Source organism: Choloepus didactylus, chromosome 1 (genome assembly GCF_015220235.1).
Source record: "Choloepus didactylus isolate mChoDid1 chromosome 1, mChoDid1.pri, whole genome shotgun sequence".
In the NCBI taxonomy this organism is placed as follows: Eukaryota; Metazoa; Chordata; class Mammalia; order Pilosa; family Megalonychidae; genus Choloepus; species Choloepus didactylus.
In genome coordinates this window covers 18,795,604-18,821,132 of record NC_051307.1, presented here as the reverse complement: position 1 = coordinate 18,821,132, position 25,529 = coordinate 18,795,604, and the positions used below count along the sequence as shown (strand labels likewise).

General features: G+C 36.7%; 2 protein-coding genes across 3 annotated transcripts in view; one reads left to right on the top strand and one right to left on the bottom strand.

The window, feature by feature from the left end:
• Positions 1 to 20,733, bottom strand: part of CLDN8 (claudin 8) — a 29,985-nt gene extending 9,252 nt beyond the window's left edge. Inside the window, exon 1 of one of the 2 annotated variants that reach the window (XM_037825502.1) lies at positions 19,921 to 20,733. In XM_037825502.1, the coding sequence (XP_037681430.1) occupies positions 19,921 to 20,591 (671 nt within the window). In that variant the 5' untranslated portion in view covers positions 20,592 to 20,733. Of the gene's footprint in view, positions 1 to 18,686 lie in introns of those variants that run through there. The other variant, XM_037825584.1, reaches the window with a different exon arrangement.
• Positions 18,028 to 18,576, top strand: LOC119526520 (60S ribosomal protein L6-like). Its single transcript, XM_037825699.1, has one exon. The coding sequence runs from the start codon at positions 18,028 to 18,030 to the stop codon at positions 18,574 to 18,576; it is 549 nt and encodes a 182-aa protein (XP_037681627.1).
• Positions 20,734 to 25,529: the final 4,796 nt, after the last annotated feature.

The following is a 25,529-nucleotide window of genomic DNA, read 5'->3' as shown; positions in this document are numbered from 1 at the left end:
ATGCCTAAAAACAAGCAGCCAGCAACATAAATCAGCTGTATTTTTTCCTATGATTATTAGAGAAATGTACAAAATGTCATAGAAATAAAACACTGAAAGCCTAAGAAAAGTACTGATCACAAAAGATTTCACTTTACTTATTATTTTAGATGCAACCACTTGATCAGTAACAATGGCTTTTATTATTGTTCTTGTTGTACTTGCGTGATTCAGGTCCAAGGCAACACAATGTCAAATCTTCATTCACCTGAATGGAAAGGCCTTCAAAAATCAATCAAGCTGTGACCTCTGGAGTATAGCATTTTCTAAAGAATATCCAAAAGCTTCCAGCCTTAAAAAAATTAAAAAAAACAGAAACAAAAACAAAAACCCCAAAACATGCAGTTCTTAGCTGTAAACATACTGATTAGTGATGTTTGGGGGAAATGCATCAACTCTGTGGACATTTTTGATATGTATCATGGCTCTTGCCCAAATGATGTGAAGGGTTTTAAAATAAGTTTTAGGTTCCCCATGTACTTTGTGAGTTGAGTTTGTATAAACAGCTTCATTGAACCATGTTACACTTTACACTGAGTGCCCTTCTGGCTTTAAACACGTGTTTCTGGATAGAAGTGCTAATTTTTTATCCTACTGCTCTTTACACTTTCCTTTTTATCCTCTCATTAAATGTATAGCAATTAAAGAGCATTTAAAAAACATGAACACACAGTGTTGCCTGGAGTATGTCAAATGTGAATTTAGAAGACAAATTATGAAAGGATTTTTGACTGTAAATAAGTGGGTTCAACATTGAAAATAATTGGCAATTCAAGGTCTTCTGAGCTCTAAAAAAATTACCAAATAGAGAGCCCCTAAACATTATTTAATGGATTTAAGAAACATGTAATAAAAGCTATCAATAATTGATCACCCTAAATACAAGTAAAATATTTTTAAAATGTTATATCTTAGCATAAAATTCACTACTTCATAAAAACAGAAAAAAATGATATAATTTGAATGTTTTCTTAAACTTGGCTTCTTGAGACTTTTCAAGAATTTACAACCCTCTACAGTGGCATAAGGTAGGTAAAGATATGTTGCTGTCCCTCATTTAGATGCAGCCACCCATGCTAGATTATTGTCTTTTTAGCATCATCTCCCCCTTAGTTCACCCTTTGCTGGGACCCTGCCTTCCCAGAACCACATCTTTTAAAAATAGATGAAATTTTGGTGAAAATAAATCTGATCAACACCTACTCTACATTGCTGTTTTGGTAGCTGCTCTTTTTTCCCACTTAATACTCTATCATGAAATTTTTAATGCCATTATATATTTGTCAATCCAATCCTATTCATGATGACACTGTGTTGCATAGTATGAATGGGCATAAATCTGATTTATACATATTTATTTAATTTAGTGATTAAATATGTCTGATTTTTTAATTTATGGTGGATAAAGTAAGGCATTTTTTTAATTCACAGAAGGAAAGTATATTTGTTAACTGTTATACCTGACTTCAGGTAACAGACATCTTGCTAATGTTGCTTAAACAAATAAGTGGTTTACGTTTCTTTCTTAAAAAAAAAAAAAAATGCTTAGAGTTGGACAGCTTAGGGCTGATGCTGCTGCTCCATTGAATCCTCGAGGACGTAGGCTCTGTCTAATTTCCTGTTCACGGCAACCAAGCATGTGGTGTTTGTCCTCAGAGTCTGGTTCACCTCTAAAGGAAAGGGTTATGGGCAACAGGCCAAAAACCCATGCCACCTGAGCCTGTCCTTATAGGGAAAAACAAAACTTTCCCTTAAGCCCCAACTAGGAGTCATGCATTTATGTCTCACTAGCCAGATGTGAGCAATATGGCAGCTCCTAGACCCACAAAGTATTGGGAGAGGTGTATTCGAACAAAATTGGAGTTCTCTTTGTAAAAAAGAAGGAAAAATAGATGTTGAGTACATAACTAGCAGTCTTGCACAGAAGTATATGCATAAGAGTTACATCGTGCTCAGTGGTTGAAAGTGATTCTTCAATTTAGCACAGGAATATCTTAGGTTTGATCTTGGCATGAGGCTTTATATCCTTAAACACCACTATTGTTGCACATAACTTCTAACTTAGCTTACATATATGTCAAATATTTTAAATTGGAATTCCATAAACATTTTCCGTATGTAGTGGGGAAGGCAGAGGTGGAGAGGAACTTATCGATTTCTTTCTTACTCCTTTAACAACAGACAAGCAACACCCTGCCCCAAGATGTCCTAGAAAACTATTTAATTCAATTGTCCTTGTGCTAATAAAGGCTGAAACATAATTTATGATAATGATGAGAGTTTCTATGAACTATATCATAAAACAGCTGAAATTTCCTTATTGCTTTTCCTTCATTAAGGTCAATTCCAGCTCCCATGTTATCTCATTCATCTTTACAACATACTTATAATCTCCTGTGTCTTCCGGAGTGTGCTGTTCATAATCAATGAATTATAATCAATGAAATCACTTATCCCAAGTCTCTGTCCTGAACAGCCTTTATCCTCCTGTTCCAAAGGAAACCTGACGTGCTTCTTGAGACTATCCCTTTGCCTGCAGCACTCGGGGGTGTTGGAAGGCTGTTTCCTAACCCAAACCCTTCTACCCAACCTTGACTACACTCTTGTTAGATAGGTAGTATCCTTTTCCTCCTTATCAAGTTAGACACATGTTTCTCCCCCTTGCCTAAAACCTCCTGATATGAAGATCCTGCTATTGGGGTGTGCCGGTTTGGATACATTATGTCTCCCAAAACTTCATGTTCTATAATGCAGTCTTGTGGGGGTGGACGTATTAGTGTTGATTAGGATGGAAACTTTTGATTGAGTGTTTCCAAGGAGATGTGACTCAATCAACTGTGAGTGACACCTTTCTTTGGTGTGTGACCTGTTGATAGATTATTTCCATGGAGGTGTGGCCCTACCCACTCAGCTTGGGTCTTGATTAGTTTACTAGAGTCCTTTAAAAATGCTGGCCAGACCAAGATGATTGCTGGCTTAACTCAGAGATGCTTGGAGTTGCAAACCTCTGACCTTGGCTGATGCTTAGACATTTTGGAGAACACCGTTTTGAAATGCAACCTGGGAGCAAGCACACGCCAGCCACATGCCTTCCCAGCTAACAGAGGTTTATCAGAAGCCAATGGCCATCCTTCAGTGAAGGTACCCTATTGTTAATGCCTTAGTTTGGACACTTTTATACCCTTAGAACTGTAACTTTCTAACCAAATAAACCCCCTTTATGAAACCCAATCCATTTCTTGTATTTTGCATAATGGCAGCATTAGCAAACCGGTACATGGTATATATCATATACCTCTGCACTACCCACTTCTACTTGTTGCATCATTTATAGACCCATGGATCACTTTCCCTCATTCTTTGACAATATTAGCTCTCATCTTTTTGTCACTCTTTCCCACATCAATTTTGACTTAATCACAAGTGATTTCAGTACACACCATGATGATCTTTCTAATACCCTGGCCTCTCGGTTCCCTAATGTCATGTCCTCGAATGAGCATGTCCTCCACTCCACCTCAGCCACCTGCTAAGTGCAGTTCCCACCTCTTAGCTGCATATTAGAATCGCACGGGGAAATTGAAAGAAATGTCAATTACTGAGCTCCATCCCAGAAATGCTGATTTCATTCAGTTTCGATTAAAACTGCCCAGGCATTGCTGATATGCATCCATGGAGAAGTAGATTTTTTCCTTCTCAGTAACCACAACCCCTGTGTATATCACTCTCAAGTACTCTACTCTCTGAACCTCATTTCTTTGGATACCCTTCACCTCACCAAAGTCTACCGTTAAATGATTCACCACATTTTTAATGTAACTGACTTGCATCATGTCCTCCCTTCCTCCTTAAAGCACCAGATTCCTTCTCATGTACCTTTGATTTCTAACCCAATTCTCTCTGTTTTACTTCTCTTGCAAAACCTTAGCCCTGGTCAAATCCACTTCTCCATGGACTTTGTACTAAATTTAGGCAGCTAAATATGACTGGATTAAAAGAAAAACAAACAAACAAAAAAGACGTGGACAATTCTTGGCCACTAACCTCCATTTCTGCTATGTGATCATGTAACTCTTCCCTAGTCCATTCATCCTTAGTCCATTCTTTGTCCTCTTTCCTAAAGGATTATTATGTATGTTTTCCTGAACATCTCCTTTGCTTCCCCAAATTCAGCTGATGGTATTGATTTTTACTCTACTGTGAAAATTGAAAATTGAAGAAATTATAAGAAGTCTTCCACCACTGAACTTATCAACTGACTGCCACCAAATCTCTATACCCTGCCTTTGCTATGAATGATCTTCTATTGATGGCCACCTTGCTGTGAACCAGATCCCATGACACATAACAAGGATGTAGGTTCACAGACATCACTCCAGCTATTGCCCCCTCCTTGCATTATAACCTTTACCCCTCTTGACTAGATCATTCTTAATAGCATTCAAACCTGTTAAAATACAGCCAGCCATTTAAAAAAATCTCAATGTGATTAAATGGGGAAATGTTTGTATGTATGGCAAAAGAATAATTTTTTTTAAAATCCATGGAACTATAACACACAAACCTTAAGTTAAAGCATGGACTTTGATTAATAGTACAATTATAAAAATTGCCATCATCAATTATAACAAATGTTCCATACCAAAGCAAGGTGCTGGTTGTGTGTGGTGTATGGGAATCCTGTATTTTATGCATGATTGCTCTGTAAACTCACAACTTCTCTAATAAAGAAAAAAATTACAAATATATATTCCTTTCCACCATTACCCTCTCCAATGGCTATTTTTCAGCTCCTTTTTAAAATAAAAATTGATGGAAGAGTCATATATTCTTGCTATTTTTAGTTAATCCCTTCCCATTTGCTCTTTAATTCTTTTTCAGGAAGAATTTAGCCTTCACAAGTCCAGTAAAAAACTGTTTTCTAGTCATTGATCTCGTTAAATTCCATCTTCAATTTTAGCTCTCATCTTACAAGAACAAAAGCATCTGGCACCTTTGAAAACTCCCTTATTCTTGCAAAACTTACTTCATTTGGAATCTCACGTTTCTTTTCCAACCCCTCTGGTCATGTTTCTCATTCTCCATTATGGGTTCTTCCTCATTTTCCCAATTTCTAAACACCAGAGTATTCCAGGACCACCATATGAATAGTGTTAACTCAATATATGTCCAAAGAGATCCCAAATTTTATTCCCAGCCTGGCCCTCTTCTCTGAAATTCAGACATATGTGCATATGTCAACTGCTATTTCCCTTGAAAACCTTACAGGCATCTCTGATTTAACAGATTTCCGAATGCTACACACACACAACCACCCAAAGCAGCTTATCCTCTTCTCAGTGACAATTGTCCCCTGCAGGGTTTGCTCATTCAAAAGCCTTGTGTCATCTTTGTGTCCTCTTTTTAGTTCACCTTTCAGATGCTGTCTATCTATACCTTTGTCAGCTCTTCCCTAAAACATATCCAGATTCGAACCACATCTTATGCCTCCACCACCGTCACCCTGATCCAAACCATCATCTTCTTTTGTCTACAACCTTGCTGCCTGGGCTGCAAGCTTCTGCTCTGGCTCCCCTGCAGTCCATAATCAACAAAGTAGCTGGGATGATCTTGTTAAAATGAAGTTAGATCCTGTCATTCCTCTCCTTACAGTTCCACAATGCTTTCTCATCTTACTCAAAATAAAAGCCAAACCCTTAATATCGCTTGCTATTTCTCTGCCCTTGGATCTTTCCACTCTTTCCCTGCCTGTACTGCCCAAGCCTCGCTGAAATCCTTGCTATTATTCAGACATGCTCAAGCAGTCCTCCCCTTCAGGGCCCCTGCACTCACTGCCCCTCTTGGAGGGATGATTTTTCTCAGATATCCAAATGGCTCAGGACTTAGCTTCCTTTAGATCTTTGTCAAATAGCATCCTTTCAGCAATGTCTTTCTGGGTCATGCTACAAAAAATGACCAAATTCTCTCCCCTGTAGTTATCACTTATTCCCTCAATTTTGATTTATTTTTCTAAACAGTACTTATCCTAATGTGGCAGATTATATATTTGCCTGTTTGGATGTTTATTTATCATCTATCTCTCCCTACCATCATATAAGCTTCTTGGGGTAGACATGGCATCAGGTGAATGCTAGGGACCATGATTGGAGTTTATGAATTTCCTTATTCCCATGGCCTCACACGTAGTCCATGCTTAATTAATATTTGTGGAATGAATGAATATAAGTGGGGTAGGACAATGTTACCGAATTTCATGAATGGTTAAAGGAAGGATCAAGAACAAGGAGAAAATGGAGCTTGAATTACTTAGAATACTTTAAGAAGCCAAGATTCTGTACATTCTGTCTGTCTCCTCCATTTGTATTATGTAGATACAAAATGCATACATTCTATCTCTCACCTCGCATTTGTATTATATAGCTACAAAATTCATTGCCTGTGAATGACATGGAAATAATTTTAAATATATTGAGTCTCTAAAGAGTTTTTTTTTTTTTAAACACATGTTACAAGTCCTACTATGCAATATTGATCTTACTAATTAGAAATATTTTTTTTTCCCTTTCCCTTTGGGCTCAACATTGAAAGCCAAAGTAACAGTAAAAAAAAAAAAAAAAAAGAAGAAGAATAAAGTTGTGATGAATTCTAAATTCCACATAAACCACAATGGTAAATTGTTCTATAGATCTATGCCCAACCATTTAGCATGTTTTGACACATACCTTTCATCTTCCTTCAAGAGGATGATTCACTCTTGTTACTCTACCTAGAGTATGTTGGAGCGCCCCCTCGTGGTTGGGTAACATCACTGCTCTGTCTTGAGTTCGCAACTCAGAAAACTCGGGTTTTGCAGCTGGGTCTCTAGGTTACCATGAAGCAGTAGAAAAGGAAAGCCTCCTGATGTGAAGTTGTTCAAGAAAGAGATTTTGAGGTTATCCTCTCTGAAACTTAATACTGAATGCTGGGCACACTCAATTATATTATGACCATCTTAATTTTAGAGTATCATTGACCTACCTAAATTCCATCTGAGTTAAGGATTCTGAATGTTTTGGCTAAATATTCCCTTGTCTTCACCCAAAATGCCTAAACATCTATGTGTAATCTTTAAGTGGTAGAGAAGCCTCCACTAACCTTTCAAGAAGAACTTTAATTCAATACAATTGGAAATGCATTGTTCCAGACCTTGGGTAAGTAATATCTTGAGCATTATTATTATACTGAATCTTCACAACTCATTTGAAAGGTTCTGTTATTACTTACATTTTTCGAAAGATAAAACTGAAGCTCTAAGAGGATTAATAACTTGCCTAGATTTTCACAATAATGGGCAAAGCTGGGAATTGCAGCTGGGTCTATATAGATAAGCAACATGTATCACTTAACTAATCCACTATATGGCCTGATTCTTGCATGCTTTACTGTTTTAATTTGATTTATTAGTTAATTTCTGCTAAACCATCCCATTTTTGATAGGAAAATGGTTCACTTTCATTATTATGCAAGAGTTCAACTACACCCATTTCTGAAAAAAATAATCACTTCTATATTTAAGAATATAAAAGACACATTTTCTTGCATGACTGATTTTGATTTGTACAGACTCATCTTCATGAATAGAGCAGTCATTCTCACAAGTACGTATATATGGATCCCTTACTTTTTAAGAATAGCCCTGTGGTGCTCTTAATTGGAACTAAAGTTCCAGCACTAAAGGGAATATCTGCTCCTAGGCAAAATTATGAGACAGGCCAAGTATTTCGGTCCCAGGAAGCCTGCAATATTGGTCTAATCTTCCTTCATCAACTATTGCCTTATTTTAGCTTTTTCTCATATGATTCAAGTTTGATGCACTTTTGAGCATCACGGAATGCAGTAAGGATCTGCCTTACAATTAATTAAATAAAATAAATATTTAACTGTAAAAGGGCCTTCAAGATAAGCCAAGCCTTCTTAAAAGTAGAGATCTAGAAAGGTACAGATGGTAGGTGCTCTTTCATTATTTTTTTTAATAAGGGCATCATGCAAGAAAGCCATTCATTTACCCTTGTTGGAGGGGCATAGATGCTAATCAGAGTAGTCTTTGAAACCCCAGAAATTATGTAAAAACTTTAATGTGCAAGTTTCTGTTTGGTTACATGATATTGCTTTTTTTTTAAGTAAGATTTCATGGCTTTCATCAGATTCTATGATGGTTCTAGATTACAAAGAGCTTAAGGGACTGTGCCGGTTTGAATGTATTATGTCCCCCAGAAAAAGCCATATTCTTTGATGCAGTCTTGTGGGGCAGACATAATAGTAGGGATTAAGTTGGAATGTTTGGATTGGGTTGTTTGCATGGAGATGCACCCCACCCAACTGTGGATGATAACTGATGAAATATTTCCCTGGAGGCATGGCCCCACCCATTGAGGGTGGGCCTTGAGCAGTGGAGCCATATAAACATGCTGACTCAGAGATGGAACTCAGTGCAGCTGTGAGTGACATTTTGAAGAGGAGCAAGCTTGCTAGAGAGGAATGTCCTGGGAGAAAGCCATTTTGAAACCAGAACTTTGGAGCAGACGCCAGCCACGTGCCTTCCCAGCTAACAGAGGTTTCCCGGACGCCATTTACCATCCTCCAGTGAAGGTACCTGATTACTGAGGTATTACCTTGGATGCTTTGTGGCCTTAAGACTGTAACTGTGTAGCGAAATAAACCCCTGTTTTATAAAAGCCTATCCATCGCTGGTGTTTTGCATTCTGCAGCATTAGCAAACTAGAACAGATTTTGGTACCAGAGAAGTGGGGTGCTTTTGCTGCTGAGTTTGCAAATACCAAACATGTTGGAACGGCTTTTCAAATGGATAAGGGGAAGATTCTGGAAGAATTGTGAGGAGCTTGATAGAAAAGGCCAAAACTGCTTTGAAGAGACTGTTTGTGGAAATATGGACTCTAAAGATACTTCTGACAAGGCCTTGAACAGAGATGATCAATGTGTTGTTGCAAACTGGAAGAAAGGCGACATCTGTAGCATGGAAAAAAAAAAAAAAAAAAAAAAAAAACATCCTCCACAAAGAAAATCTCAGGACTAGATGATTTCACTGGTAAATTATAACAAGCATTTAAGAAAAGAATAACCAATCTTGGAAAGAATCTTTCAGAAAAGAGAAAACAGGCATACTTCCTGACTCATAGGAGGTCAGCATAACTCTGATACCAACACCTGAAAATATGTAACTAATAAAAAATTATAAACCAATATTAGCATATTGAGTCAAGCAGTATATTAAAGAGGTAAGATATGATGATGTTGGGTTTAAGCCAGTAATTTAGATTTGATTTACATTTAAAAAATCATAATATACCAATACTAATGTAAAGGTTATATATATTATAAATCTTGATAGTATATTTAAATTATAAAAATTATATATATAATTTCACACACATAAATAATTCAATATATATAGATACATTATGTATAAAATTTCATGTATACATATATAATTTAATAGATAGATACATATATTATATATATCTATATATATAATTTCATACCAAGAGAAATAGAAAAAGAAACCTAGCTAGATTTATGACGGAGTAGCTGGATGGCTGCTTGGGTGTCTATTTAGCAGGCACCAAAATATCACTGTAACAAACTGGTGAAATGAATATGAGGACTGGTCCTGAGAAATAGGCATCATCTTAGATTGGAAGGTTACAGAACACTTTTCACTGACAAACACCATCTCCACTCCATATTTTATCACACTTACCCACACTGTCCAATTCTGCTGAAATTCTGAAACTCATTAATGTGTTGAGTGGTGCTGCTTACTGGGAACGAGTAATAATTTTAACATCTAAATTTTAAGACCTATTAATGTGCCTCTTAAGAAGTGGTCTAGGTTGGAAAAGAACAAAAGGAGAAGGATTAAAAGAAGTAGAAAATGGTTTGCTAAACTTTTAAAGAACTTTGGCTTTGCTTTAGTCTCTGGAATTGAATCAGTAAATGAATTTGTTTCTATGTAAAATTTAAGTTGAACAGAAATAAATCAGCTTTTCTGCTCTCACTATATAACTGTTGAATGAATATTTCAAGAATATTAGCTTGAGGTGGGAAAATTGTCAACATGCCCAGGATGCAAACCAATCCTGTCTGCCAGAATTCTGCAAGATGCATGGAATGATAGGAAGAGTGTGGGCTTAGATTTGGCAATACTTACTTTTGTGTACTGCTCTTCCACTTACTAGCCATGTGCTTTGGGACTGTTCTTTTACCTTTCTGAAACTAATTTTTCCCAGGTGAAAGAGCTTTTTTATCAATGTTAATGTGAAATTTGTGAGCAATTTTTGCACATTCCAAGCACAGAGTGGGCGCCCTATAAAAGAGTAACTACCATAATATTCAATGTGTTCATTTTCCCTTTATGAACACTGACTATATTTGAAGAGAGTTAAAATTTCAAATTAAATACCAAAATGTACTGTTGCTTATCTCTTTGGAATAGTTTCAGGTGGTTTTACTTTTTGTGCATTTTTTGTTAAATCTTTGAGTATTACATAAAATAGTTTATATATATATATATATACACACACACATACATACATACATATGCACATAGACATACATATATACATACATATATGTCTGTATGTATATAATGTGTAATCAGAACAAATTGACACCTTGATTTTAATTATAAAACAATAAAAATAAAATTGGATTATTTAGGGCTCTGTAGATACAAGGTGCACCAACACAGAATTTTGAAACCAGTTCCAAGGCTTGCTTTTACATAGTGTATGGAAACTCCTCAATTATTCATTATTAAGGAATTTGGCATTTGTTTATTAGACCCGAGGCCGTGTACATCTGAGTTGACAGAGCATTTTCTTTTCATCCACAGTGATTTATAGAGATATCACAGTTACTCCAGTATTTTGGGGTATATTGAAGACATGGCAACCATAAATAGATTCTTCTTACTAGCTTCTTAGCTCATCAGGTTCCAAAATGGTTTACTCTTCCAAGAATATTAGTTGTGTAATAGGTTTTCAATAAACACTTGCTTGCTGGATTTATCCACATGACTGCTTAACCTAACTGAACAAAATCCAGCAATTTCTACTATCATTCATGAACTTGGTTCTTGTGTAAATATTCTCCAGATACCTGAAAACATTCTTCAGGTACCCAAGAAGGGGAAACAATCAGAAAAGATCACTGCCACAGGTTCATGTATCTTAAAATACTGAGTATGGTACAGCAACAGATACATATCTGTCTATAAGCCTTGGCAAAGCTAGTGGAAATTTATTCTTGGGTGAAGTCTCAGATTTTCCTTGTGGGAAAGCATAAAGGAGAGTAACTGGCATGGAAAGATTCTGGTTCAAAAACGCATTAACAATCTCCTATTTAGGGCAGAGGACAAAAATAGAGTGAGACCTTTAACTTGATCATTGTGTACAACTGAATGTTCAAAATCACACAGTGAGATGGGAAGAGCATTGGAATCCTGGCTTCCTAAATGAGGTTCCATAGTTTTCTACACTGGGCCTGGTCAATTTTTGGTAGAAAACGTTCTGATCAAACCTTGATTCATAGAAGCCCTCTGCCTTTGTGCTGTAGCTCTGATTTTGAAATTTTGTAAGAATAGATTGGTTGAAGATAATAACGAAGTATGCCAGAAACAGTTACTCAAATAAAAAAAAAAAATAAACATTCAATCTCAATCTCTTTATTACTAATGCAATTTTTTTCCCCTTCTCCGTTTTCATTCGGCAGTGACTTGGGGCAAACACTGTGGAAGTATTTCCATTATGGAAGTCAGTAGAATATTAAGTGTATACAAAACAAGTATCCAAAGATTTGATTAAATCACCATCTTATACATCAATTAGTTATAATCTAATTTTAAAAGATCCAGAGATCAATGAAACAGAATAAATAGCTCAGAAATAGACAGTGAAATATATATGCATTTACTTTTTGATAAATAATGCATCAGCAAAGAAAAGGGGATGGATTATTTAGCAAATGGAGCTGAAAAACTAGCTATGTGGAAAATTAAAAGTTTATATTTATCTTTTTCCATATTAAATAAAAAGAGTTCTCAATTGAATAACATGACTTAAAGTGTTAAAGGTAAAAATCAAAGTCAAAGGGCAAAATGAAGCATAAAATATTGTTCCACTCTTACTGTTTAAGGGTAGAATTCAAACATAAAATTTATATTTGTTCAATTGAACATAACATTTTCCAGGTGGATATTTCCAGAATTCTTTATATAAACCTAAAATGTAGAATGTTAGCCAAATTTAGCCTTCATTTAAGCTTGTTAGTTTTGCTTGAAATACATTAAATCAGCTGCCTTTCAACCACACATCTTTATTTCCCCAGATCTGAAAAATGAGTTTTGATTCTTTTTTTTTTTCTTACTTACCTGTCATTTGTTATCCTGTTTTGCTATTTCTCATTGCCTTTTCCCATAGTTTTATTATTTTCCTCAGAATTGAATAAACTTTTCTCATCCTTTTCCTCTGCAGACCTGATTTGATTTTCTGCCAAGTCTACTATCTACTGTCTTTTATACACTTCTATTCCTAAAGTACACTCCTTTATGAGTGTATTGATTTTTCTCACTTATGAAAATATATCTGTTCATTACTAAAAAATGAAAGTACAGACAATTGTTTAAAAGATGCAACAAGCACTAGTATTTTTCTTCTCAGAAATTTCCTTTCATGCATGTGTGCATGTATATGTGTGAGAATTAGTCATAATCATGGATTATGCAATTTTTAAACTTTATAATTCTGTTTTCATAACGTATCAAGAATACTATTTATGTCATTAAGGACTCCTCAATAAGGAAAATACTGAACTGAATGGACACACTATCATTTATTCAACCTTTCTCTGTGGGACAGTTAGATTGTTTCCAAATTTTCTTCATTATAAGCAGCAATCAGATAATATGCATTTATAAAACCTTGATGAAAATCTCTGGTTATGTCTAAGCATAAATTTCTAGACAATGGAACACTTTTCTCATTTGTCTTTTTCCTTATCATGGCCTGCTTTTGTTTAATAGAAAACATAAGTCTTCTCTTATCTCATTTAAAATACAAACCACACTTTTTAAAATATGATTTTGCTTCACGAAGTCTATTTGAGAGAAAAAAATTCCTTTAAGTTCTTAAAACCCTACTTTGTGTTTGGAGTGGATTAAAGATGGTTCCAGATTCTTCACCGGCCCTCCCAAAAAGAAGTAAGGTTTATTTCTCATCTCCTTGAATCTGGGCTGCTTTGACCAATTGCATATGGCAGAAGCAGCACCAGTGGATCTAAAATGATTGCTCTTTTTCCTTGGGTCCTTAGAGCTTCAGTCACCATGCTAGAGGTATGATGACCAAGTTTTCACATTTTCCTGTTTCTTACCTTCTTCTTTGCCTTGACCAAACTTTCGTCAGGCTTTTCTTCTCCCCACGTGAACCTCAACTTTGGCTTGCCCTCAGATTTAAATAAGTGCTAAGGTGCAGACCACTGTCCCACCCCCAGCCCTTAAGATACAGTATTAAGAACTGGCCAGCAACAGAGAAAAATACATTCTATTGAAGTGCCTTGATTTGCCACCTGCTTACCCCTACCTCCTGCAAACCCTTCTCACCCTTCTCTATCAAAGAAAACCTTTTTTTTTTTTTTTTTTTCTGTTTGATTTTGAGATGCTGGTATAGTTCTAAGATTAGAGCATTCTCCCTTTTCTAATAGTCTTTTTGAATAAAGTTTCTCTTCACCTAAGTCAAGTTTTGTTTTTATTTGGCACTGATTGCCTTGCTGGAAAGACAAGGAGACCACGTGGAGAGGGAGATGGACACATCTAAACCCAGCTTTCCAGATGTCATTGCCGTGGCACCAGGTGGTGAGAAAAGTTCTTGTTCTAGACCCTTAAGTTCAGCTGAAGTTGATGTTACAGGTCAGCTGAGCCCTGTGTGAAATCTTGACCCAAAAATAGTGAGTATAAAAGGGTGGTTGTTTTAAGTTATCAAGTTTTGAGATTGCTTGTTACACAACAATAAATAGACAGAACAAGGCCTGATGCTGAATATTGTTTTTTTTTGTTTTTGTTTTTGTTTTTGTTTTTGTTTTCCTCTTCAATCTTACTTGATAAAAGTAAAAGAGCATTGTTTCAAGATTTAGTGTTGGATCACAGTCAGGCTGTGATGGTGATCTATATTTCCCTCGGAGGCTCTCTGGGCTCTTAAACTGGACTGGAGGGCAATTTGATTTCTAAAGCAATTCTACAATTTAGCATATAAATAAATTTTAGTTCCTTCTTCAAAGAGGATTTCCATATAGCTGTGAAGAGACACCTACCCAGATCTCTACTTTCAAAAACAAGCATATAAAAGTTAGCCCATTCAGGAAAAAAACTGCAGACACTTGTCCCAACTCTGGTCCTACTACCGTTGAGGAAATATAATTAAAAACAAAATCTTCTCCTAACCCAGACAATCTCTCCACAAAGGTAGAAGAGAAAATAAATCATTTTTCTTACTGAAAAAATACTTATCCAGAATGTGATGCATCCCAAAAAAATCTGCTGAAGAGACTACAAAGACAAAAAGAAAGCTTATGCTTTTGTTATGTAGCTAACTGGATTAAAAACCCTTAGGTACATGTTCTGAAAATATTTCTCATATCTTTATGACTGCACGTAGGTTTGCAATTTGGCAACAACTCCCCCCTGAAGTTATGCTCCTCTTCCTAGGGAACTAGGAAGATTGGGAGCGCTATCTTCTTGATGACTATATTACAAAGAAATGGCTTCTATCTCCACTCCAGAGGGGCTTATTTAGCATTTGACTTTACCCTACTTCCTTATGTTTATTGTAAGAATCACAGCTCACATTGATTCCCTTCCCTTCAATCTTCCTCTTCCTTATAGTCTCTTTAGTGATTCATTTCCTTGGTATTTTCTTCACATGAGGTATGTGAGCTGCATGGTTGCTGAAGCCTGGCCTAGATATAAAATGCCTTTCTTTCCCACTGACCAATGAAGGCAATCTTTGTTGGGAATAGGTATTTTGAGTTAGGGACTTTTCTCTATTTCATTAATCTTTAGATGTTAATCCACCAACTTTTAGTGTCTAAGGTTGTGGTTGAAATATCTGATGGCAATATGAATTTTTTAAGTAATTTTTTTTTTTTTTTTTTTTTTTTTTTTGTATTTGGTGGAAGTGTGAATAATTCCTTTTGGCACTTAGAATTTGAGAATTTGACTAGAAGCTTCTTTTAGTTTTCCCTGGACCTCAACAAGTCTGCTTCATCTGAACTTTGGAGGCTTCTTTCTTTCTTTATTTTTGTAACTAGGTGTTGAGGATTGAAATCACATCCCCCACACTAGGCACATGCATATCCCAAACCCTAGTCCTGTGGGTGTGAACCATTTGTAAATAGGACCCTTGAAGACATTATTAATTAAGGTGTATCCAAACTGACCTAGGATGGGCCTTCATCCAACATGACATTATTAATTAAGGTGTATCCAAACTGACCTAGGATGGGCCTTCATCCAACATGACTGAAGTCCGTTTAAGCAAAGGAAATTGGGCACCAAAGAGGAAGCCACAGGGAGCAGCCAAAAGCTGGAAGTGACTGGAACTAAGAAGAGAAAGGAAAAGATGCTTTCCTGTACATTGACATGTGACAGAATAACCAAGGAGCCCAAAACACTGCTGGCAGCTAGAAGATACCAAATCTAGCCTTTGAAACTGTGAGCCCATAAATTTCTGTTGTTAAGCCAACCCATTGTATGGTTTTAGTAGTCAAGAAATGAATACACAAGGAAATATATTTTTTACATGATTGCCTCTGCTTCATCTGTTCTTTATCCTTCTCTGAATTTTCCTCTTGACTCTCTAGAGCTATCCCCTATGTCACTTATATTTTTCTTCATTTACTACATCTTTATATACATTTGCTCTGTGCTCTGAGCTATCTCTTCTACTTGATCTTCTAGACACGTAGCTTGTACCTCAGTAGTGACCTTCCTTACTCTCAGTTCCCTGCAGGCCTTTTAAATGTGAAAATCATATTATTTTATTCCAAAGAAGATTAAAAAAATCATATAGTTAGATCTACTTTAGTCTCTTATATATATTTAAGATGCCCTCTCTCTTTCCCAGCAGATTCATTTCTTCAAAGGTTGCAGTTGTCAGTGTTCAACTGTACTTCATTTTTCTGGCTGTTGAGTCCCATTGGGCATTTCCTAAGTGATTCTAGGGTCTTTTTTTTTTTTCCTTGTAAGGATCAAGTAGTTGCATTTAGCAGTAATAGCAAGCTATGGGGTGGTAGGAATCCTCACTGTTGGCTGGCAATTTAGCAACCAGAAACTCTCTCAGCTCCCCTGTGTCCTCACTTTCATGATTGGTGCTCTCCAAAGCCTGGGATGAGGAGACCTCAACCCATGCAGAGGCCTCCCACAGTTTTTGTGGCAGAGAGAATGTCCCCCTAAGACCTCATGGTGGCCAGGAGTGTCACCTCCCCTTTTGCAGGACTGTTTGTGAAGCAGGTGGGCCCATTCGTCACCCCACCCCACCCCACCCCACAGCATAGAGCTTCAGCTCTGACCTCAGCCCTTGGCACCAAAACCTCTGCTTCTCCTTATACTCAGGGGTGAACTCAGTGCTGTTCTTTCCTCCTGGAATGTGGCAGAGCAAGAAGCTTTTCAGAAACCCTCCAGGCTCTGCCTGTTGGCTGGGTCCCAGCTCCCACTGTGCATTGGATTAGTAGTTGGATCAGAGATGAAAGCAGGGGCTTACGGGGATACTCATCAGGCAGGCTTCTCTGAAAATACTTCTCAGGACACTGAGAGAAGGCTTGTGAATTTGTGATGGAGTCTAAGAAAATAGAACATTATTCCAAGGAAATTTCAGTGAGGAACTGAAAGCAGAAATCATCCTAACAATTTCTCAAGGTCGGGAGGGAGGTGGAAAGGGGCAGGTGAAAGAGTAGCAAAGACAGATGAAGAGGCCTCTCTGTGGCTCAGGGGAAAGCAGGCTGTAGCAGTGAGGGGAAGACTTAGAGAAGGTGCTGTGCCCACATACGCCTTGTGCCATTCCTGACATAAAGGCTTTTAAGCCAGGAGGTAAGATGGCATTTTTGTTCAAAAAATTAACTCTGAGAGGGATTTTCTGAGACCATATTGCTGTAGGAGGATCACAGGCTTTTGAATCAGAGGATAAAATATACAAATATAAATGTTTATTAAAAATACACACCCATATGTATTCAACCTCTTTGAGACTCAGTGTTTTCATAATTTAAATGAGGTTAATCTCTAAGTCATAGAAACAACGAGGTCAGAAAGAAAAGCAACTTGCTCATGGTAAGCATGCTGGAAAGGCCAAGTTTTTCACTCTTGTCTCTTCTCGTTAGATTGTAATTCTTTGAAAGCAAAAACAGCATCTTATCCATCAATCTAGCCCTAATGCTTAGCATACGGTAACTTAGTAAGTGCTTTTGCAATGCCTGAAGGAGTCATTTTGGATATAGAATCAGCAGAAGCTTGTCATGGCAGAAGCAGCCAGTGGTAGAAAACAGAAGAGAAAACAGATTGATATTCTATTTGGGGTGAAAAAGTAGATAGAAGAGCCAATATTGATATGTAATTTATTTTATGCCCAGTATTGTGCTAAGGCCTTTACATATATTAACTCAATTCATCTTCACGACAACCCTAGGAGTCATGCACTCTTGTTGTCTCCTTTTTACTGATAAGATCTATGAAGCATAATGTGATTAGTTAACTGGCCTAAAACCTCACATTTATGAGTAGCAGAGCCAGATTCAAGCACAGTTTTTTAGACTTCAGGACCTGAATTTCTTGCTACTACAATATATTGTTTCTGCCGAGATGGTGATATGTTTACCTGAAGCGGGAAAGTTTTGGCAACATTAAAATATTAGTGAAATGCAAAGGGCTCTTTCCCATCTCAGTAGATGGCAGGTGAAAAGGCTGAGAAGCCAGCTACTATGGAGAAGAAACCTGAAGCCAAGAAGGCTAATGCCAGTGGTAAGGTTCAGAAGAGTAGTCTCAAGACCAAAAAGCCCAAAAAAGGGAGGCTTCACTGCAGCCAAAACCCGGTTCTTGTCAGAGGAATTGGCAGATATTCCCAATCTGCAATGTATTCCAGAAAGGCCATGTACAAGAGGAAGTATTCAGCAGCTAAATCCAGGATTGAAAAGAAAAAGAAGGAGAAAATTCTTGCCAATGTCATAAAACCCAATGGTGGTGACAAAAATGGAGGTACCACAGTGGTTAAACTTCACAAAATGCCTAGATATTATCCTACTGAAGATGTGCCTCAGAAACTGTTGAGTCATGGCAAAAAAACCTTGAGTCAGCATGTGAGAGAGCTGAGATCTAGCATTACTCCCAGGACCTTTCTGATCATCCTCATTGGTCATCACAGGGGCAAGAATGTGGTTTTCCTGAAGCAGCTGGGCAGTGGCTTGCTACTTATGACTGGATCCCTGGTCCTCAATTGAGTTCCTCTGTGTAGGACACACCAGAAATTTGTCATTGTCACCTCCACCAAAATTGACATGAGTGGTGTGAAAATCCTAAAACATCTCATTAAATTAATATAAAAGAGCACAGTTTATTAATACAAGTGACATAAAACAAATAAAACTCAATTATTTATGCTAGATAAATTTAGATATAATATAAATTTTGACATTGAATTATCCATTGCATCCCTTATGGGGATAATACAAAGATACAGTATTTCTGTGTTAGTAAAACTGAACAAGAATGTAACAATAAGTAGGAAATTCAACATTAGACAGACAAAATGACAATTTGGACTTAGATATCCGCACATCCACACAGGAGCAGGTGGAATCCATGAAGGAGAACTTTTTTTTTTTTTGGAAAGCAAATTAAAACTAAGCATTTTTCTGTCCTTTTGGTATTTAAATTGAGAAAAGGCCAATGTCTGTAACTCAAAGTGTTATTAAAAAATTCACGTACATAGATGATTCTCTGTCAAAAGGCATACTTCTCCAACTATAAAAACTCAAGAGGGAAAAAAGCACTTTCTTGAAGTCTTTAGTGTTTTTTAGTCTCTGGATTTATCTTTCTTCTGAATAAAGCCCAACTGGCCAGGAAAAGTAGTTTGAATGCAAAGCCCCTTGACAAAATATCTGCCTCTTAAAAGTTGTTAATTTAATATACAAGAAAAAGACGAGCTCTGGGGAAAGAGGATAAAGGAGTTAGGATTTCTAACTCCTAAGCTGAAAAATGGGATAGCAAAAAGTCATTTAGTTTCCTTTACACTGCTGATTAAAGCCTTCATTTTAACCTTCATTATAAATGGAGACCATTAATTTCTAAACTGTTTTTAAACAATTAATATTAACCTTATTCAATCTTATCCCTGATTCCCCCAAAAAGCAGTAGCTGAGTTCTATTTACTCAGTGTAATAGATCGGTATTTCATTTTAAATAGAACCCTATAAGCCCACCTCTATTTATGTGAGATGCAAGTGTCACGCTCATCTACATACACAGTGCTATGTCATAGCAAAATCACAAGTGTAAAATAACACAGTTTTTAACAATGTCCTTTGAAGTAACTGATAAAAAGAATAGATGCACGTACCACTTTAGAAACAAATGACTGTACTTCTAAGAACAATCAAAGAAGTGTGTGTTATCTCATTCTGCTGAAATAGCTTATAGAATTGCAAATAGCCAATGCATAGTTCCTGAAATTGTCAGGCAATTAAGAATGGCAAATCAACGTTTCTTTAGATTATAGTGAACATTTTAGTTACTTGCATGGCTTTACAGGTAAAGTAAAAAAAAAAGTTCATAACTACACATACTGACTTTTGGAGTACACGCTCGGTGACTTCTTTTCCATGTGATAGCTTTTCTGGGTTGTGCGATGGGAAGGTATTGAGTATCTGTAGCTACCACTGCTCTTTTCATCACAACAAATTACACAACAGAACAGCGCTCCTCCAACAATCAGCACCAGTGCCGTGGTCCAGCCTATGTAGAGGGCATCTCCAAGCTCACGTTTCTGTGCAACATTCACTACTGGGTTGTAGAAATCTCTGATGATGGAATTGGCCACCCAGCTCACAGGAATGAGCACAACAAAACCTGTGACAATGAAGATGATCCCAGACGTCAGCAGGATGTAAGCCTTCACCTTCTCGTCTTCCCCAATGCACCTGGTGCACTTCATGCCGAGGACTGCTGTCAGGAAAGCCAGGAGGGACAGCACTGAAGCAGCACACATCAGTCCTCTTGAGGCTTGTAGGTCTGGGGGAAGAGCCAGCAGGGAATCATAGATTTTGCATTGCATCCTGATGTTGGCATGCCTCATGCAATTCATCCACAGTCCTTCCCAGAGGTTTTCAAAAACCACAATGTTGCTTTCAATGAAGGCAGACACTCTCCACTGAGGCATGACAGTGACAGCCACTGTTCCCACCATGCCAACACCACCAAGCACCAGTCCAGCAATTTGCAGGGCATAGCTTGCCATGATCCTCTGGAGATTTTATCTGACTGGAGTGCCGATTCTGGGGGGCTGTTCTGAAGCAAGTTTGTCTGTTCACCAGGAGAAAATAGTTTTCTTCTGGTAATGAACTCAGGAACCCAGTGGTTTTTCAAATAAGAGCTGCTTGGCTACTCCTAGCTAGATTAAATCTACTGTTGGCAGGCTGAGGTGCCCCCTCTATTGGCTAGAACAGGTGAACTTACAAATCAGGTGTGGCAACTTTCTCAGCCAATAAGAGGGGGATGGTAACCCAGGTGTGTCTAAATCGAGAAGAGAAACTTGTAACCGCTGGACCTGCATATAAACATTCTTTGTACTTCTTATTTTCCCGTGAAGACAGTGGTATGTTTACCTGTAGGCAAAATTATGGTCATCTGCACAATCATCAAGAAATATGCCAATCCCTTGGGGCAGGAAAAGTACACTTTGTACTGGCAATTCTGAAACTCTTAGTCTGAGCAGCTGTGACCTGGGTATAAAATAAAATATCTGCCCAAGAGATCGCCTGAACTGTCCAAATGCCAAAGTGAAAGGAGAGTAGGGGCTCAATAGGTTGCTCAAGGGAAACCACATTCTTTGGGAAACATGTGATCCAAGTGGTTGATTTACTTTGTCTACAACCTCAAAGCGAGCACCACTGGGGTGAAATCAAGGAAAAGATAGTGCCAAAAGACAAAATAAGGTAAAAACAATTAAAATATACAAGGTTACCCTCCTTCTTGGCACAAAAAAGCATGTTGTTTCTTTTGATCCAGAAAAACTACTGATTGGTATATTTCTGATAATCTGGATTTACAGGGGAAAAATTGGCAAAAAAGAAAGTCAGTTGATTTCCTTATGTTGCAAACACTATAAAACTTAAATGATGAAGTGATTCACAGCTTGCTAGTTTATTTTGTGGCTCTGTTCCTGCTGCCCTGCCTTACTAGGCCGATGGAACTAGAATTCTGCAGATTGTTGAGAGTCCTGAGTCTATGCAAATAGCTGGTATTTCTAAATAAAATACCTACGAGACAAGGCAATTATATTCTTTGAACTGAATTACATTGGGTGTTAATCATAAAATAGTCTTCCTACCTTTTAAAACCAAGTCTGGTTTGTTCAAAGAGCCTTAGGTGAAGAGATAGAAGACCCTAAATGTAATGAAATTTGATCTGTCTCTTCTGAAAGTAAGGATGATGAAATCAGTGGTGCTAAAACAAACAGCACACCTTTATTTGGGAAAACTCCAGTAGCAATTTTCTTCTGGAGATCACCTTGAGCTCTCTGTGCTTCCTTTCCAAACTTAAAGCTGCACTTTAATTTCCTTTCTTCGTAATGTCACAAAAATGATCTTTTCTTAACAATATTGCTTTCTCTCTGTTTCCTTGTACAACTTTAAATCTGAATGTGGGAGAAGGTTATTTCTGATCACTTATTAAACCTTGAATAATGGTCCAAAAAATCTAAGTGGTTTATGGAGATTATTGAAACAAAAAAGGTAAATGTTATGAAAGAGAAGAGGAAGATTTCAAAGTAAACTACCTTCTAAAAATAAAAATAAAAATGGAATGTGTTGTAGTCAAGTTTGTGTTATTTATTAGACCAGGCATCCCAAAAGTAAGAATAACTTAAAGCTTTATTTTTGTTATTGTTGTTTTATAATTTGTTCACCTATAAGTGTTAAACTACAGTGTGTTCCTTATGCTGACTTAGAAAATACCTAGCATTTTCTTCATTACAGCTTTATCAGTTATACAGATTTGTAGTAGAGAGAGAAAAATGGTTAACATTGAAAAATAATCTGCATATCCTCAAAAATGTTGAAACCTGAACAGCAGCAGATATTTCTTATCTTTAACTGCCAACCTGAGAAATGGGAATGACAGAATTGTAAAATGAAAAAGGCCTAACTGGTGGAAACAATGGAAAAATGGAAAAAAAAAATAATTTCAGGAATGTTGGGACATATCTTGGCCTTCAACATTTCTTTCCTAAAGTCCTGTATGACATATTTTTTTAGAAACTGTTTATATGTTGCTGAACACCTGCATAAAAGTAGGAAAAACAAGACAGAAACAAATACCTATTTATGTGTAGGCCTCTGCCTTCACAGGAGCTTCTCTTAGGTGTGCCTTGATATGTCCTGGGCTTTGTACATGACCCAACTTCTTTTCTCTTAAGCATTGAACTTTACCTGGAACTTATTTCACCCAAAAATATTTTTCTCATTTCAAAAAAATTAGGGATATAACTACACACATATTCCTAGCCAAAAGATCAGTATCTGAATGGGAAATCAGCCTTCATTCACATTAGAATAATTATACAGTTAACTGCCCTAGCCCAGTGTATCAGGATGGGTTTCTTGTCAGACAAGGTTCCAGTCAACCCCATGATATTTTGAAATAACCGTGCCTTAAAGGTCATAGAAAATCAGGAACGACAGAGGGAAACTGCTGATACCAAGCGTTCTAGGGACAGAGAAAATTAAATTCAGAGATATACATAAGTCAAGATGAATTGTTTAACTCCTTTTCTGTCTTACTGGGATGAATAGCTGCAAAATTCAGGTAGCAACAGTGGACCGAGAATTAGTAGATTAACAGCTTTCTCACTATTCTTCAGTTTAGAATTACAGAGCAGCCTCCATAAATTATTCTATAATCTATACTTCCAGTTCCATGAAAGAACTGTAATACTACCATATATTCAAGAAAGAAACGAGTGCTGATGTTGACCCATTATGTTCCCTCCATCACAGTCTCACTGTTGTCCACATCAGCACAAGCACGATTTAAGTTTATCAATTAAATTTACAAAATTAAATTCAGTCCTGAGAACTCCATAGCACATGCAAATTCATCTTCTTCATAAATGATAACAAGCAATGTCACTATCAGACTGCCCTTTTTTTGTCCTTATTCTTACCCTGATTAAGCCTCAATTAAACATAAGTTCTCAGTCTTCAGTTCCTATTAAATCTTATAAGTTTGAATCCATGCTTGTGTTCATGGAGCAACTGACAATTTCTATTGTTGTCTCAGTTTATTTGTGTACTTTTCTCTGTTGTTTTGATAGTTTGTAACCTGTATTTGTTTTTAATTATCTTTCACTGTCAATTTTCCCTACTTGGCTGGTTCACTTTCCCTGGGAAAACAAGTGAACTTACCAACAGATCGCTTTGTTTGCTGTTGCCAAAATAGTTTTGTGCATTGCTACATGTTCTCTTGAACAATCATCCTATTTGTCCTTTAATATGGCCAGCTTCCCTTCATGTTTTCTATTCTCAAAGTTCCATCAGCAGTCCTCCGTAGTCGCTACTTTTCTATGATAGATTCTCCATTACTCTGCTTAAAAAAATGAACTACAAATTTTTGCCACTCCTTCCTACACAGAAATTGTCAAGCTACTAACAAATCCAAGTGATTTAATTTAATTCTTAAAGGTCTATTCTTACTGCTTCAGTGGTTCACCCATATCTCTTTTTATCAGGATCCCCCCAGAAATGATAACCATAAATAAAAAATAAACAATGAAAATAGCCATTACTGAAATGTGTTTGCTTTCCTTCAATTTTTCATTGCAGTTTTAAAAATTAAAATCTGAGTGTGGGGTGAATCCTGATATGTTTTGGGAGAGAGCTGTGTGCTTTAATGAGTGTAGTTTGTTTGAAATCCGTATTAAAATATTGGAAATCCAAGGAAACATTTTTTTAAATCAACTGTATATTAGGGATTTTTTCCCCACTAAATAAATGAGTAATTTCTATGGACAGAATTAATATGAACCACCCTAATTCTAATGTTTCAGAAAGATTTTAAAAAGGAGATGGAATTTCCTTTTAATAACAGTAGCTACTGAGTATTGAATGTCTTCTTTGTGACAGTTTCCTTACATGCACCTTATATTCAAATACCGCTAGAAGACAGGGGCTATTACTCCTTTTTATAACTGAATAAATTAAAATTCAAGGGAGACTGAGTGTTTTCTAAGGTCCCACAGCTTTTGCTTCCTAAATCCACAGAAGATGAACTAGAATTTGAACATAAAGCCTGTGCTTTTTCCTATAACAGCCTACTATCTCTTTAAAGGAAAGTAGAGAAAGGGAATTTATTATACTAAGACATATGGTTGCAGTTAATGAAGAAGCAAAATTGTATTCAACACATTTTTTTCCTTCCCTAGCACATTGTTAAAAACTATTCATATGGCCATACTTTGTAATTCTTTGCTAAATGTCCTATTCACTGAAATTTGAAAAATATTTCTTTATAGACTATTCAGAAAAGATTCTACTAGGGAAATCTTAAAGATCCCACCATCATTACTCCATATTTAAAGTTCAAGAGTTTACCCCTCTGAAGTCACCATAGACACCCCCTTTTCATCAGTCTCTGTTTCTCTTCTCCTCTTGATAGTTACTTAATTATAGACTAAATCATGATGTTTAATGATCTAACCACCACTGAAAATGTTTTTGGCTAAAATAGAAACTAAATAAATGTAGCGTAATGAAGTGAACAACTTCATGAATCAGTGCTCTCAGCTTATTGTAATATAGGAAAACTTGGCTTTGTATTTTGTAGGGACTTATTACTGACCAACAGAGGTATGGTGTCACAGTTTCCTTTACTAGTCCATTAGGATTGTTCTTTTCAGTGACTCACTGGCCATTTTTTCCACCTTTCACCAATGGCTGAAATAAAAGTATTTTTTAACTTATAAAACTGCCCTCTACACAGTTATTTTTGGGATTGTTTGAAAAACAAATAAGAAAAAAAGGAATCCCTTAATCTCATGCAATAATCCCTTCCACTAAAATGTCAATGATGTTATGCAGCCTTGAGTGAGGAGAACAAAGGGGCCAAGAGATAATTTAGATTCAGTTATCATCTCTTAAGAAAACAGACAAACTTCTGGCCAGGCAGAACCACTAATTAG

Excerpts from the sequence above, each read along its gene's own strand:
- LOC119526520 (XM_037825699.1), top strand. The coding sequence starts at position 18,028 with ATGGCAGGTGAAAAGGCTGAGAAGCCAGCTACTATGGAGAAGAAACCT.